The following is a 16,035-nucleotide window of genomic DNA, read 5'->3' as shown; positions in this document are numbered from 1 at the left end:
AGCTTTTATGTAACTAGAAAAAGACTCAGAATAGCTAAAGCCATCCTGAGCAAAAAGAACAAAACTGGAGGAATCATATTACCTGACTTGAAATTATACTACAGAGCTATAGTGAATAAAAGAGCAGGGTACTGGCATAAAAATAGACACATAGACCAATGGAACAGAGTAAAGAACCCCAAAATAAATCCACACATCTATAGCAACTTATCTTTAACAAATGTGCCAAAAATATAAATGGTGCTGGGAAAACTGGCTATCCATATGCAGAAGAACAAAATGAGACCTTTGTCTCTCATTCTATACAAAAATCAAATCAAAATGGATTAAAGACTTAAATTTAAGACCTGAAATTATGAAAATACTAAAAGAAACATTGAGGAAACACTTCAGGTGATTGGTCAGGGCAAGGACTTTTTGAGTAGTACCTTCAAAAGCACAGTCAACAAAAGCAAAATTGGGCATATGGGATCCTGTCAAGCTAAAAAGCTGCTGCACAGCAAAGGAAATAACAAAGTGAAGAGCAACCACAGAATGGGAGAAAATATTTGCAAAATATCCATCTGACAATGGACTAATAACCAGAATATATATATATGGAGCTCTAACAACACAAGGAAAAAAATTAACAATCTGATTAAAAAATAGGCAAAGGATCTGAATAAACATTTCTCAAAAAAAAAAAAGACATACAAATGTCCAATAGGTGTATGAAAAAATGCTCAGAGAAATGCAAGTCAAAACTGCAATGAGATATTATCTCACCCCATATAAAATGGCTTTTATCAAAAAGACAGGCAATAACAGATGCTGGCAAGAATATGGAGAAAGGGAAACCCTCATATACTATTGGTGGGTATGTAAATTATTACAATCACTAAGGAGAACAGTATGGAAGTTCCACAAAAAACTGAAAATAGAACTACCATGTGACCTGGCAATCCCACTGCTACGTGTATATCTAAAAAGAAGGGAATTCAATATATCTAAAAGGTGTCTACACTCCCATTTTTATTGCAGCACTATACACAATAGCAAAGATTTGGAATTACCCTAAGTGTCCATCAATGGATGAATGAATAATGAAATTTTAGTACATATACACAACAAAATATTACATAGCCACAAAAAAGAATGAAATCCTGCCATTCACAATAAAATGGATGGAACTGGAAAGCATTATGTTAAGTGAAATAAGCCAAGCACGGAAAGACAAATCTTACATGTTCTCACTCATATGTGGGCACTAAACATTGGAAATAATTGATCTCATGGAGATAGAAAGTAGATCATGGTCACTGAGGCTAGGAAGGGTAGCAAGGATTGGGGGATAAAACGGGGATGGTTAATAGATGCAAAAATGTAATTAGATAGAATAAACAAGATTTGATAGCACAGCAAAGTGTCTACAATCAACACTAGATTAGGGTATGTTTTAAAATAACTAAGAGTGGAATTAGAACGTTTGTGTTCCTAACACAATGAAATGATAAATACCTGAGGTGATGGATACCCGAATTACCCTGATTTGATTAATGCACATTATATGCCTGTGTCAAAGCATCACATGTACTCTATAAATACAGAGGGTGCTAAAAAAAAAAAAGCATACACATTTTAAGAAAGGAAGAAACTGTATTAAATTTGTAATGCTTGAAATACACCATATACAAAATAAACATAACAAAATATGAATACAAGTCATGTTGAACACCTCTTATAATTGCAGAAGTCAAATGTGACCTATTACAAATTTAATACAGATTTTTCCTTTCCTATTATGTGTATACGTTTTTTGGTACCTTCTGTATATAAAAATATTATGTACCTATAATAATTAAAACTTAAAAAATAAAAAGATACATTTAAAAATAAATAATTCAATTTCTTCCTTTTTACTGTCCTTTTGAATTAGTATTCTATATTGCTCAGCCTACTATCTGTAAGATACTTGGACTGCATCAGCTTAATTTCTTTCATTTAAAATATAACTTTATTCTCTTGCACTGAAAAATCTTAATTCTTAACAATAGTTTATCATAAGTATTTGTTTGTTTTAACCAAGAGTACAACCAAAGAGTAAAATCTCTTGTGTTTTTGTCTTTTTTTTTTTTTATGGAGGAGTTTGACAGAGAAACATGTTTATAAGAAAACAGTAAGAATAAGTTACTAACATGTTTCTTTCTCAATTGGTTCTTATATAGGCTTATATATGCAGCTATAAAAGGCAAATGTAAGCATGCTTTCTTAAAGATTTATCATTAGTTTTTTTCTTTCAGTGAATGGAAGAGTTTGACAGACAAAGACAACTTGTAAGAAAACATCGAAACTATATTATTAGAACATGTTTATTTCTCTCTTGGACCCTAATAGGCCTAGTAGAGGAATCCAGCAATGAAAGTTAAATCTAAGCTAATATGAAGGCAGTAGATGACCTAATACAAGGTGTGAGGTAGGGGAATGAGGGATGTGGGAGAGGGGAGGAGGGAAGAAGATGGAGGGGTCACAGTGAATGGCACACCTCTTGAGGGTGGGACACAATTACAACAGGGACTTTACCTTACAAACACAATGAATGTAACATAATTCTTTGTACCCTCAATGAATCCCAAACGACAACAAAAGTCAAATGTAAGCATGCTTTCTTTTTTTTTTGTAGAGACAGAGTCTCACTGTACCGCCCTCAGTAGAGTGCCATGACGTCACACAGCTCACAGCAACCTCCAGCTCTTGGGCTTACGCGATTCTCTTGCCTCAGCCTCCCGAGCAGCTGGGACTACAGGCGCCCGCCACAACGCCCGGCTATTTTTTTGTTGCAGTTTGGCCGGGGCTGGGCTTGAACCCACCACCCTCGGCATGTGGGGCCCACGCCCTACTCACTCAGCCACAGGCGCCACCCGTAAGCATGCTTTCTTTAAGATGCATCACAAACTTTGTTTCTCAGTGAATAGAAGAGTTTGACCAAGAAACACATTTGTAAGCCAACATTGAGAATATATAATTTGAATAGTTCCTTCCCCCCTTGGTTTGTGTTAACGTGGGTTTACATGGGCAGCCATAAAAAACAAATGTTAGCATATTTTCTTTTTAAATTTTTTAATTTGTGTATATTCATGTGGTACAGTGCAATTTTGCTACATTGATATATTGCATTGTGGTGAAGCCAGAGCCTTCAGTGGAGCAATGCACATGGTACCCAACAATCAACTTTCCGTAAGTCTTCCCCTACCCCTGAGTCTCCATTGTTTATCATTCTACATTCTGCTTCCATGTGTACACATTATTTAGCTCCCACATGTAAGTGAGAATATGCTGCATTTGTCTTAATATGCATTTGTTACTTAAAAGTAACAGCCTCCAGTTCCATCTGTGTTGCTGTAAGACTTGGCTGAATAGTATTCCATTATGTATATATGTATATATATTTTCTTGATCCAATCCTTTGTTGATGGACATTCAGATTGATTCTATATCTTTGCTCTTATGAATAGTGCTGCAATAAACATATGGGATTGCAGGTATCTTTTTAATATATTTCTTTTCCTTTGAGGATACCCAGTAGTGGGATTGCTGGGTTGTATGGTAGTTTTATTTCCAGTTATCTGATAAATTTCAGTATTTTTTTTAATGGAGAACTAAGTAGAAAATGGTGCTACAGAAGACAACAGACAATGTTTTAAGGACAAGGTGGCAAACACAGCAGAAAGATCAAATAAGACTGAAAAGTGTCAATTGGGTTTGCTTATTAGGTCAATGGTCACCTTTGCAAGAAAAGTTTTGGGGCTGGGGACAAAAATTAGTGTCCCAAGGTATGAATAGGAGATGGGAACAGGATATAAGTATAGATCATATCTTTAGGAATCCTGAGATGAGAAAGGACACAGGGAAGAAAGTTTTTAAAAGGAGTAAGACTTAAGTGTATCTGTATGCTTTGGGGGAAGGAGGATAAAATGAAAGAGACTTTTGATAGAGACTTTAACTTGATAGAACCTCCTGAAAAAGAAAGTAGGTGAGGAGATGAGAACTAAAACACAACTATAGGAATTTTCTTTTGATGTCCTCTAAGGATAGCAAAGTACAATAATAATGTTTGCTATATGTTAGGCATTGTGCTAAGCCCTTTAGCTGTATTAACCAAATTAGGACTGGATGTTAATAACCAATGCAAAAATAAGGAACTGAAGCAACGTGCATGTGAAAATCAAAATTATTTCCATAAATATGAAGATAAGCTTACTAAATATGAAAATATAGTCAGAGCCAGACTATATTTACTCGAGGTTGGAAGATTGTAAGTAGAGTGGAATAGAAAGGCAAGAATTCAAGGAAGCTGACAACACTGGTAGAGTGGCTGCCGTGATGCTCAGTAGGTTTAGTGTAGGACATAAAAGGAAGTAAGGAGGGAATAATAATGGATAGGAAAAAAGAAAGTAAAAAAGTAGAACAGAAAGATTATCAACAAAGAGGATGCATCAACTCTCTAATCCCACTCCTTTCCGAGTGGACAATCAGGGCAGCATCTTGCCACAACTCACGGGAGCCACCATAAGAGGAAGCTCTGTCATCTTCAAGTTCAGGGATTTCTCCATGTAGCAGAGACCACAGGCAGGACAGATTCTTGCTAGTGAAAGCGTAGTTGACTGAGCAGCATCATTGCCATCATCCGTGAGTTCGTTAAAAACACAGAATCTTGGGTCCCAGAATTTGCTTTTTAACAAAATCTCTAAGTGATTTCAATGCACATTAAGTTTAAGAAGTACTGGGATAGATAGATGAGGAAGTGTGAATTTACCCTGGGTTTATTTAATACCAGTCATAAAATGTTAGGAGAAATAAGCAGCGGGCATCTGTTATGGTTTCGAGTACCCAGACTCCAGTATATACCCCTTTTGATCTATAACCTAAATCCATTCCTAAATGATTACTAATTCTCTGCCTTAACTGGTATTTTCACCCACCCCAAAACTCAGGATCTCTTTTATGGGCTCAACAATGTCACACCTTGCTGATCAAAATAGGTCTTTCTTTATATAATCCAGTCATGTTGGTGCAACAAAATCTCCAAATTCACAAATTTTACAAATTTTTATTTAATTTTATTCCTGTCAATAGAATATAAAAGGCCTAACACTCCCGAGTGAAATCACATCACATAAAGAACTTCATACATATATATGACACATCTCTAATACATTATCACTTAATAATTACCCTTGTGATTGATTCTACCCACAGCTTCTCTGTTATCCTTCCGAATTTCTGTCTTTACCGAAAAGGAGCCTGTTACTATTTCTTTCTTTCTCTGTCAGTATTTCACACCCAGTTGCTAGGTGTATTTGTTTACAGTTGCAACTGTTTCTGTGTATAAACAGTTATCTTGACTTTTAGAATTATTTCACCTCTCCTTTATGATTAATTTGAAAATCAGGATGTTGTGCAAGATAAACTGTAAGTTTCCTTTTGGTTTTTAAATTGATTTTATATACCATAGCCAAACTTCCTCTGCACAGAAAATATACCAGAAAATAGGCTCAGGTGAAATGAAATTCAATCTAAGGAGAATTCTGCAGTGGGTCCACTTTGAAGAGCTACACCCTGTCTTTCTCTTCATAATAGTCCAGTGCTTTGAAGCTCCTACAAGAGATTATGGTTTTGAGCTGACCCCCTCCTTTCTGCTAAAATGAAATTCTCTAAGTCACTTGAGTCTGAGTGGAAGCTTGATGAAATTGCCTCCTCTCGTTAAGGTGCAACCAATTCCCCAAGAGCTGGAGATTCTGGGGAGCAAGGCACGCCTGTGTCTAACTGATACCTGTTGGGGAAGTCAGCGCTAATGGACATTTTAGTTTCGTTTTTTAAGGACCTTTCCTGATCCAGATTTTCATTTTATCCCAAGAGCAGAATCTCTTCCGCCGCTTGCGTTTTTTTTAACGAGGGGACGCTTTTAAGCCGCTGTTACCTATACGCGGCCCAAGTTGGCCGTCAAACAGTGGGGGAAAGCGCAGTGTTCGCGCCTCAGACTAACCAGCCCCCAGAGCTGTGGACGCACTCCATTACTGCTGGGAAGACGGAAACCGCGGAGGCCCGAGACGGTCCTAAATTGAGTTGCACGGGCCTTTAAACTGCTGCAGGGAGAGGTGTTTGCAATCTGACAGCTGAGGACCACTGGGCTTTGACGTCCTGCCTCCCCTCGCCAAGTCCGCTCTGGGTTGTCAATCTCCTCTCAGCTCCATCCGCTTCCCCAGATAAACCGACCCGTCCGACCAACCCTTTCTCCCTGCTCCACTCGGGGCTCCCGCGCTCCGCCCATCCCCCTCGCGATTCCTTTTCTTTCCCTCCCTCCTGGGATTCCTCGCCCTTCCCTCCCATTCTTCTCTCTTTTGGCCTCCGCCTCCTTCCCCCCCGCCCCTCACTGTCCAGCCCATCCCATCCAGCTTTCTCCCTTTCTTTTCCCAGCCTCAGATTCGCGCTCTCGCGGCAAATACCGCTTCTTTCCTCAGCTCTGGGAGACGCCAGGCAGGAGGCCCCGGGATCAGCTGCGCGCAGGCGCACTGAGCGGCGGGCGCGCGGGCTAGCCGAGCGTCCACGCAGGCGCGCGCTGCTCTGGCTCTGCTCCCGCGCGGGTGGCCAAAAGCTCTCGGGCTGGCTCAGTCTGGGCTCTGTGCCCCGCGGCAGAAGCGGCGGCGGTGGTGCTGGCACAATGTTTCTCCACTCAGTCAACCTTTGGAACTTGGCGTTTTATGTCTTCATGGTCTTTATGGCGACCGTCGGACTGTGGGATGTCTTTTTCGGCTTTGAAGAGAACAAGTGCAGTATGAGCTACATGTTTGAGTACCCGGAGTATCAGGTAAGGTTCCGCCCTCTCCTCAACTGAGCGCTACGATACTTCGGCTCCAGGTCCTTCTATGGGTTCGCCCTGCCTTGGCTCTCCGCGCCTCTCCTGCCCCTGTCCCGTCCTCGCCTGTGTTTTCTCCGTCGTGGAGACCCCCGAAGACCCTCCCCCTCTTCCCCACCTGCCCTTTGTGTCCTCTCTTCGCGATGGGAGGTTTGATAGATGGTTTTCCCGAACATCTTCCTGGGCCCCAAATCGTGAACGCAGCTCTTCTTCTTGGACCTGCCCGGCCGCCCTCATCCCGAGGGGCAGCCTCAGCCTCACTTCCTAAATCCACAGCCGGTCCTTCCAGGGCTCCTGCCCTAACAGGTGCGCCGGGACCCTCCTTCACTTCCCAAGCGCCTGGATCTGTCCTCTCGTGCCAGGAGATTTGCTTGTCCATGTAGCAATTCTGGAAAGGAACTGAGCGTCTGTTGTCTATACTTCCCAAGGCTGTTTAAGAGACACCAGGGTTTTCCCTCTAGGCGAACGTGTAACCTGGAGAGAGATTAAATTGAAAATTATTTATTTCCCCTCCTGCATAGATTTTGCGGATCCTGCTGTTTTGTAGGACGTGAGTCGTGCGTGTGTATGAATACCTGTGTTCGTGCGTGACGCCAAGCAGCTGGGCCTCCTGCCAGTTGCATTTAACATCTATTTCATGGTGCTGTTCTTGTTTTCTCACTGTGTTCGAAATTTGAGAGACTTGGCCCTTATCTCTTCTCCGCCCCCACCTCTTCCTTTCCATGATAAATGTTTTCAATCAATTGCTTCGTCGGTTCAGCATAGTGGAATCTAGAATTTCATTCATGACCAACTGTAAAAAGAGGTGGTGGCAAATTACACAACTCTCCAAAGAAATTTCTTTTAAAGGATTCTTTCATTTCTAAATGTTATCTCTTAATTATGAAACATCTATTATAATGATAGCTCCCATAAAATACATTTCTAGTATACTTTTAAACCATAGCGGATTTTTTTCTTTAGGACGAAGTATGCAAATAGCAATTGATTCTATATACAGATCGTTATGGAGGGAGTATATTATTTGATTATGCTGCTATTATTTAGATTTTAAAACTAAGGTTGACATTGCTGAAGAGCATCCTTTCACATGGGCAAAATTCTAGGAAATTGAGATTTCATTTGTTTGGTTTTTCATAATGTATAAGGAAAGGGAAACATTTGATTACTGATGCTATTGAAGGAGACGATTTTAACATATTACTCTTGTCTCTGTTCATTTCTAAAGAGATATGTTGAAATTGTGAAAATAGAGCAATTGTAATCCCCCTTCATTTTTTATGGCTTAATAAATAGGAAACTCCCAGTAGATTGAAGTAGGTCACTTTAGTTTTGTACTGCATTGAAGAGTTTGGCTCAAATAAAATCATTTTGGAGCAATACAGTACTAATTCCCAGTTATTTTTAATTTGCTCAAAATTACTGAAGCTATTTTAATATCTGCTGTAGGAGAAATTGCTTTCTTTGCCATTGAGAACAAAGCATATGGACCTCACAGATGCATTTTCTGCCTCATAAAATTGACTGGAAAGACAAAATTAGTGTAGCTAATGCAAGAGCTATTTAGGGTTTTGTTGTTTGGTAGTCTGTATTCAGTTATTTTGATTTAATTTGCTTTTTTGAGAGTTTACGCTTCTCTTAATAATTTGTTAGTCCAATAGTTAATTATAGTGGCATGCTTTTTTTTTTTTTTTTTTTTTAGAGACAGAGTTTCACTTTATTGCCCTCGGTAGAGTGCCGTGGCATCACACAGCTCACAGCAACCTCCAACTCCTGGGCTTAGGCGATTCTCCTGCCTCAGCCTCCCGAGTAGCTGGGACTACAGGCGCCCACCACAACGCCCGGCTATTTTTTTGTTGCAGTTTGTCCGGGGCTGGGTTTGAACCCGCCACCCTTGGTATATGGGGCCAGTGCCCTGCTCACTGAGCCACAGGTGCCGTTTTGATCCACAATTTTAGCTGATTTTATTTTCATTCTGTAAAAAACTGTTAATTTCTATAGTAGTTATATTTGTTTCTTAGTCTTTTTATTCTGCATACCAGGTAATGTTATTTTACAAGTACAATTAAAACCTGCATATAGAAATAAGTCATTTTGAATATAGTTAGTGAGATTTCTGGATAAGCGAGGTCATTCTGTTAAGAACCAAATGGTTTTTTTGGAATAAAAATGTTCTGAAGATATTTTATATGTTGCCTACTTTTAATTCTATTTCTCTAATTGTTCCCAGGTTGATATATAGCGTGTGGGATGTCTTAGTCATTGGATTTCCTTCTCAATGCCTTTTCTTTTTTACTCCTCATTTTTATTTTCTCTAGCCAGTCAGCAGAGAAAATAGAAAGGTAGTTGAAACACAGTCAGTTTTATTCTCCATTTTTTTAAAAAGTGTTGGGGGAGAAATTTGAAACTCTTTATAAAAATGAAGCTTTGAAATTCATCTTCTGCCTCTAGTTTTCCTAGATTCACTTATTCAGAATGAACTGAACACTGCTCGAACATATCACAAGCCTACCAGGCAAAATATACTTTATCCTATAAACCTTCTTGCCTTATTATAACAGCAAGGCTAAACTTTTATTTGGCAATGCACAGTTTTAGACAAATTGTGGAATTTGAGAAGAAACATCTGTGTTGTTTTCACTCATAATAGTAATTTTTTTGCAATGGCTACATTCATATGTGTGACCTAATACTGAAAGGAAATCTTTGATATTAAAAATATAAATCATGTGTTTTGTTGTTAAATGTGATGTTTATTTAGCAGATCATTTATTGAATGACTACTCTGTGCCAGATATATCTAGACTACTCTGTCTAGATTACTCTGATCAGATATATCTAGATGCTTGGTAGAGGTGAGAGAGAATTAGAGATAAATCAGACCTTGTGTCTTTTTCTTTATAATACAGTAGGGAAAAAAGGAATATAATGTACAGTTTTAATGTATTAGTGCTATAATTTCACTGTAAGACTGTGTACAAGGTTCTTCACAGAAGAGAAAGCATGTAAGTTTGTCTTGGGTATTAAAAGGCTTTAGATGTAGATGTAGTAAATTGGGCCAGGGAGCAAGTATAGTTCCTAAAGAATAGAAACAAGAAAATTGCAGGCATAAGTGAAGGTGAGAAGGCACCAGGACACTTTACATGAGAAGTATTTATAATGTATACTGTTTATGTAAGAAGGAAAAAATATACTATAAACATTTGCTTGAAGGTAAGTAAAATATTTCTGGAAGCATACACAACAATAATAATATTAGTTGCCATGTGGATACAAGTACAGTTAAAATCTGCCTAAGGATGTAAGTCATTTTGAAAATAGTGAGATTTCTGAATAAATGAGGTCAGTCTGTTAAGAACCTGGGAACTATATGGTTGAGGAGAGGGGTAGGAGAGGTCTTTTTCAATGTATATCCTTTTGGATATTGAATTTTTCAACATATTAAAAACAAATTTTAAAACATGGTGGGTGCAAGTTAAAAGAAAGTAGGAATGATTAGAGACAGCTGATCATTGAAGGACAGCTCTCTCTTAAGTCTTTGTTATCTATACACGTAGTGAGGAAACGCATATAATGTGTATTTTAGCAAGGTATGTCCTGACAGCAGGATGTAGCAGGGAGATTATGAAAAGGAAAGATACCAATCTGAAAGAGTCAGTTTCTAAAAATTTTTACTGGAATTTTAGGTGGAGTGAGCAAAGGACTGAGAGCTTTTTTAAGAACTTCAAAACTGCATTTATCTTGAACATACAAAAATCTTTTTTTTTTTTTTTTTTTTTTTTTTTAGACAGAGTTTCACTATGTCGCCCTAGGGAGTGTGCTGTGGTGTCACAGCTCATAGCAACCTCCAACTCTTGGGCTTAAGCGATTCTCCTGCCTCAGCCTCCCAAGTAGCTTGTACTACAGGCGCCCGCCTGGCCATTCTTTGCTGCAGTTGTCATTATTGTTTTAGCTGGCTCGGGCTGAGCTCCAACATGCCAGCCTCGGTTTATGTGGCTGGTGCTGCAGTCACCGTGCTATGGGTACCAAGATGAAATATTTCTTTTTTTTTTTTTTGGTTGTGGAGATCAAACTTTTTTTTGTTTTAATTCACAATTAAATAATATATATCACAAAATAAAGATTTTAGTTTCCTAACTCAGTATTTTTCTAACTCTTGGGAGTTTGTTAGAATTTTTCTCCTTTCAAAGGGATTTAGGTTAGAAAGAATGTTCTAAGGCACAGTCAAGGAAGGACAGATAGCAGAAGCAGGACTGTGGGGATAATCCTGAAGTGTAAATGTACTTGGTATTAATATTGAATGGGGGGGTTGCTCATTAAAATAAATATTTAAAATAATCGATTTATATTGGAGTCCTCCTGCTTATAAATATTTTCTGTTTGAGTCCTAGGCTCTATTCTGTTGTCTCATCAAAATCCTTTTTGTATCTTTACAACTTTTCTGTCAATCTGGTCAATTACCTTTCCTGTGTCTTACTGTCATTCACTTTCAATTTGAATTCTATCTGGAAAGGCGATTTTGCCATTTGCCTAAAATCCCATCCCATCTTTCTCGTTCTTTGTCTTTTTTCCCCATATCTATACTTAAAAAAAAAACTCCATACATTTCATATTTTTTAAATGTTATTTTTCACTACAAAAATTGCTTTCACAATGGCATTTTATGAAATATATCAAGCATTTTTGCTTACTTTTTTTATCCAGAGAATTAAATATTTATTTTTAGATATATTTGATAGTTTCCTGTTCTTCTGAGTTAATTTTCAACTAGTTCAAACTTTGTTTAGCTACTATACTAAAAAGAACAATGATCTAAGATGCATGTACTGTTATATCAAATGGTATACTAAATTGGGAGGAATTCAGAACCTATTTCTTCTCTTACATTTTCTTTTTGCTTAATTTGTGTCTAAACAAATAACTATGTCATTTTCATTTTTGACTGTATTCTGTGCATGAGCAATGTTGGGACTAATGTGAGTTGACGTACACATATACATGTAAAGCAAATAGTGGGATTAGTATTTCTGTATTTTCAATATTTGAGGAAATAACTAATGTTGATATTTCAAGTGATGTTTCCATGGAGCTACTGGCACAGATTGTTTATGGAAGTATCCTCAAAGGAATATTCAAGAAAGTGCATGAATGATCAGAATTCTGTTTTTTTGTTTTGTTTTTGAGACAGAGTCTCAACCTGTTGCCCTGGGTAGAATGCCGTGGCATCACAGTTCACAGCAACCTCAAACTCTTTGGCTTAAGTTATTCTCTTGCCTCAGCCTCCCAAGTAGCTGGGACTATAGGCGCCTGCCACAATGCCTGGCTAAGAATTCTGTTGTTTTTAAAACAATGAGGTTTTTCAGTAGTCATTAACAACATTTACGGTTTTTAATTTCATTCAATAGTTAAAATTCTTTATCGAGGGTGCGCTACAGGTACAGCACTACTAGATCATTAATCTATTGATGTCTGTTTAAAGAAGTTGACATTACTATCCTGTGTGATTGGTTTCATTTTATATGGTTTCTACCCTTTGGGGGGAAAAAGGAGCAGAAAAGCTTATATTTCATTACCTCTTTTAGAAAGACCTTTCGGGGATGACATTAAGACCTAATTTATATTATACTGAAAAACTTTATGTGAACTACTCGTTCATTTGGTATGCAATAATATGAATTGCAGAGTAGTTTAAGGTGTGCTGACAAACCAGGTACCTGGTCCATGAAAACTGAAAAAGTTGGTAATTTACTGTAACGTTTATGATAAGAAGAGTGTACATGTCTTGACTGAGACATAGCTGTAAGGTTCAGATTAATTTGTTAAGTACATTGTAGGTCAAAGCAAGTTGAGAGGCAGAAAGCTGCCTTATAAAACAAACTTACCTTCCTTTGAAGATGTAACAACTAGAATATATAGTTGGGCCTGCATAAAAGGAGAGACATTATAAAATAGTTACAAATGGCAAAAAAAAAAATTGATTTGAGGGTGGGAAGTCTTTATTATTTCTAAGTATAACTTATACTGATACTAAGTTAAATGCATTTGCAATTATGTCCACTTGTAAGCTCCTAAAATATGCCAGTGCTTTTCTGCCTTGTTAGTGGCTATTTGGAGTTATTTATATTCATTGGAATTTCAGGTAGCTTCTTTTTATGCTTTCCTGAAGACTCCATGGTTCAAAATTCACGTAATTCAGGACTAATTCTCTATATGAAGATATTTTAAGTAGAACTTGTTTTGTGTATTAAGTGGTCTTAGCATCAGTAATATTTTTATATTGTATTATTTCAAATCTGCATTATTCAGAGTTGTGTACCATGAGGCTGAATCATTTTAATAAAATTGATTAAAGTGAAACTACTGTTTTTGACGTAGAAAATACAACTTCCAAAGAAACTTGCAAAACGCTATCCAGCTTATGAGTTATATCTTTATGGAGAAGGATCGTATGCTGAAGAACACAAAATTCTCCCTTTGACGGGTATTCCAGTTCTCTTTCTTCCTGGTAATGCTGGAAGTTATAAGCAAGGTAAGTTTTGGGAGTGAATTTTGAAAGCTGTAAAATTCAATTCAAAAATTTGAAACATATCCATACTCAGTGAATCAAATGAAGTGAATGAAATACATACTCTTATGTAAAGTGCTCTATGTCAGGTTACTGGGAGACCCAACTATATGACATTTTTTCTGAGAGAAAATACATGTAAGAAGTACTTACTTAGGAAAGAAGAGTTGAAGGTCACTTTAGAAAGCCTGACAAGGAGAAAAAGAGTAAGTTGGAGGGGAGTGGGATAAGGAAGTGGTGTGGGAGTTCAGCAATCAGTAGAGGAAACAGATTTCTGTTGGAGATAGAGGGCTGAGAGAACAGAACCTGAAGCATTGATTAGGCTTATGTCAGGCCATACAAGAAAGGAGATTGGTCTCTTTCTTTTGGAATTCAGTTAGATCCAGAAATACTAGAAGGAACACAGAAAGATGAGGGTAGGGAAATTATATGTATAGATGCCAGCTGGCTTGGCGACATAGCAGTTATTTCTGGCAAAACAGACAAGTAATCAGAAAGTAATTTTGTTTATAACTAAAATCTGCTTAGTTATTAAATGGACTAGAATTGTTACATAATGAAACTAGAATTGTTTCAATATGTACAATTACATGTTTATTCATCTAGCAAATATTTATGGGGTACCTACCATGAGCCAGGCAATATTCTAGGTATTAGAGAGCCAAGATAAAATCCCTCCCTTATCAAACTTACGTTCTTATTGGAAAGACAACCGTCAAACAAATAATGTTAAGCTAGAAAGAAAAATAAAACAGAGTAAGGGGGTAGAGGATAAACAGGGCCAGGAAGTATTCAAGAAGGGCCACTGTGAGGAGGAGATTTGAGGAGAGGCTTGAATGGAGCAAGGGATTGTGTATGATTGTGGGAAGGCCCCAAGTCAGGATCATGCTTGGTGCCTTGAAGGTCAAAATGACTAGAGAAAGTGAAAACAGCTGAGAATGAAAAGTAGCCATGGGCTATATCTAAGCTTAGAAAGGATTTTGAATTTTGATTTAAGCATGGTGGGAAAGTTTTGGGTAAGAAATGATATAATCTGATTCTGTGTTAATGCTTATATATGAAATTTTACATGTATACAGAGAAATACATAGAATATAGATAGTTGAAAGTTATTATCAAGTGTGCACCCACAGATCCAAAACGCAGGTCAAGAAGTAAAAGATGGGCAGCATCCTGGAACCCTTTGATTATTTAAACTCTCTTCCCTATTTCTGAACATAGTCACAATCGTTATAGGTGCTAATTTCCTTAACTTTGTTGTTGTAGTATATAAGTATGCATCGCTCTACAGTCTATTTATTTGGAGCTGTTTTTAAACTTCATAATATAAATAGTTATTTAGTATGTTTTCTTTTGTGTCTGGCTTCTTCCATTTAACATTGTCTGTAAGTTGTGTGAGCTGTGATTGATTCATTTTCCTTACTCTATTCCATAGTCTTTCCATTTTGTCTTTAGACATTTGAGTTGTTTACACATATTGGCAATTACAGATAATATTCTTCTCTATGTATCTTGGAGCACATAAGCCCATGTTTCTGTAAAAGGAGTACTGTGTGAATGTAATTCCATATCACAGGTTATGCATATATCCTTTTATCTTCACTGATTATGCTAACTTATATTCCTATAAGTAACACATCATACTTTTCTTTGCTCCATATCCTTGACAAATTTAAAAATGTTAACCAGTCTGGCAGGTGTGATTTACTTTAAAAAAATAATTACTCTGCCTTTGCTGTTGAAGGAATATGCTATAAACGGGCAAGAGTGGAAGCAGGAAAGGTACTCAATGTCAGTAGTCACCAGAGAAATGCAAATCAAAATTAGATACCAGGAAGAAAGGAGGGGCAAAAACCTAATAGTAGAATGATGGGCACACTTATATCTGTGATTCAAGCATTACAAAAGTAATCCTTGTAACCAAAAACATTTAGTTTTCTCCTTAATACTTTGAAATAAAAGTGATTTCAGAAAAAAAATTTAGATAGCAATTCATACTTACTAGGATACCTGTAATAAAAAAAACAGTAAGTATTGATGAAGATGTGGGGACATTGAAAATGTCATATATTTCATTGCTGGTGGGAATATAAAATGGTACAGCCACTTTGGAAAACAGTTGGACAGTTCCTCAGAATATTAAATGTAGAACTATCTTGTGGCCCAAAAATTTCACTCCTAGGAGTCTGTGCAAGAAAACGAGCATACACCCACACAAAATGGGTATATAAATGTTCATAGCAGCACTATGCATAATAACCAAAAGGTGGAAACAATGTAAATGTTCGTCAGCTGTTGAATGGATGAGTAAAATATGATATCTCTACAAAGGAATATTATTCAATAATAAAGAGGAATGAGTTACAGATACATGCTGCAACATGAGTGAACCTGGAAAACATTATGAAGAGTGAAAGAAGCCTATCACAAAAGATCATGTATTATATGAGCCTGTTTATGTAGGAGTTGTCTAGAAAAGGCAAATCCATAGAGACAGAAAGATTAGTGCTTACCAGGGGTTAAGAGAAGTTGGGAAATGGGAAGTGACTGCTAATGGGCACAGGATTTTGTTTCTGAA

At 37.4% G+C, this 16,035-nt stretch overlaps 1 protein-coding gene across 1 annotated transcript in view; it reads left to right on the top strand.

The window, feature by feature from the left end:
• The first annotated feature begins 5,217 nt into the window (after window positions 1–5,217).
• The window catches only part of PGAP1 (post-GPI attachment to proteins inositol deacylase 1), a 97,426-nt gene continuing 86,608 nt past the window's right edge, over window positions 5,218–16,035 (top strand). The window contains exons 1-2 of the mRNA XM_053598404.1: window positions 5,218–6,844; window positions 13,268–13,421. Of these exons, the coding sequence (XP_053454379.1) occupies window positions 6,698–6,844; window positions 13,268–13,421 (301 nt within the window). The 5' untranslated portion in view covers window positions 5,218–6,697. The remainder of the gene's footprint in view (window positions 6,845–13,267; window positions 13,422–16,035) is intronic.

This window comes from Nycticebus coucang, chromosome 7 (genome assembly GCF_027406575.1).
Source record: "Nycticebus coucang isolate mNycCou1 chromosome 7, mNycCou1.pri, whole genome shotgun sequence".
In the NCBI taxonomy this organism is placed as follows: Eukaryota; Metazoa; Chordata; class Mammalia; order Primates; family Lorisidae; genus Nycticebus; species Nycticebus coucang.
The sequence above is the reverse complement of the archived record's forward strand: the minus strand, read 5'-3'. Positions and strand labels throughout refer to the sequence as shown.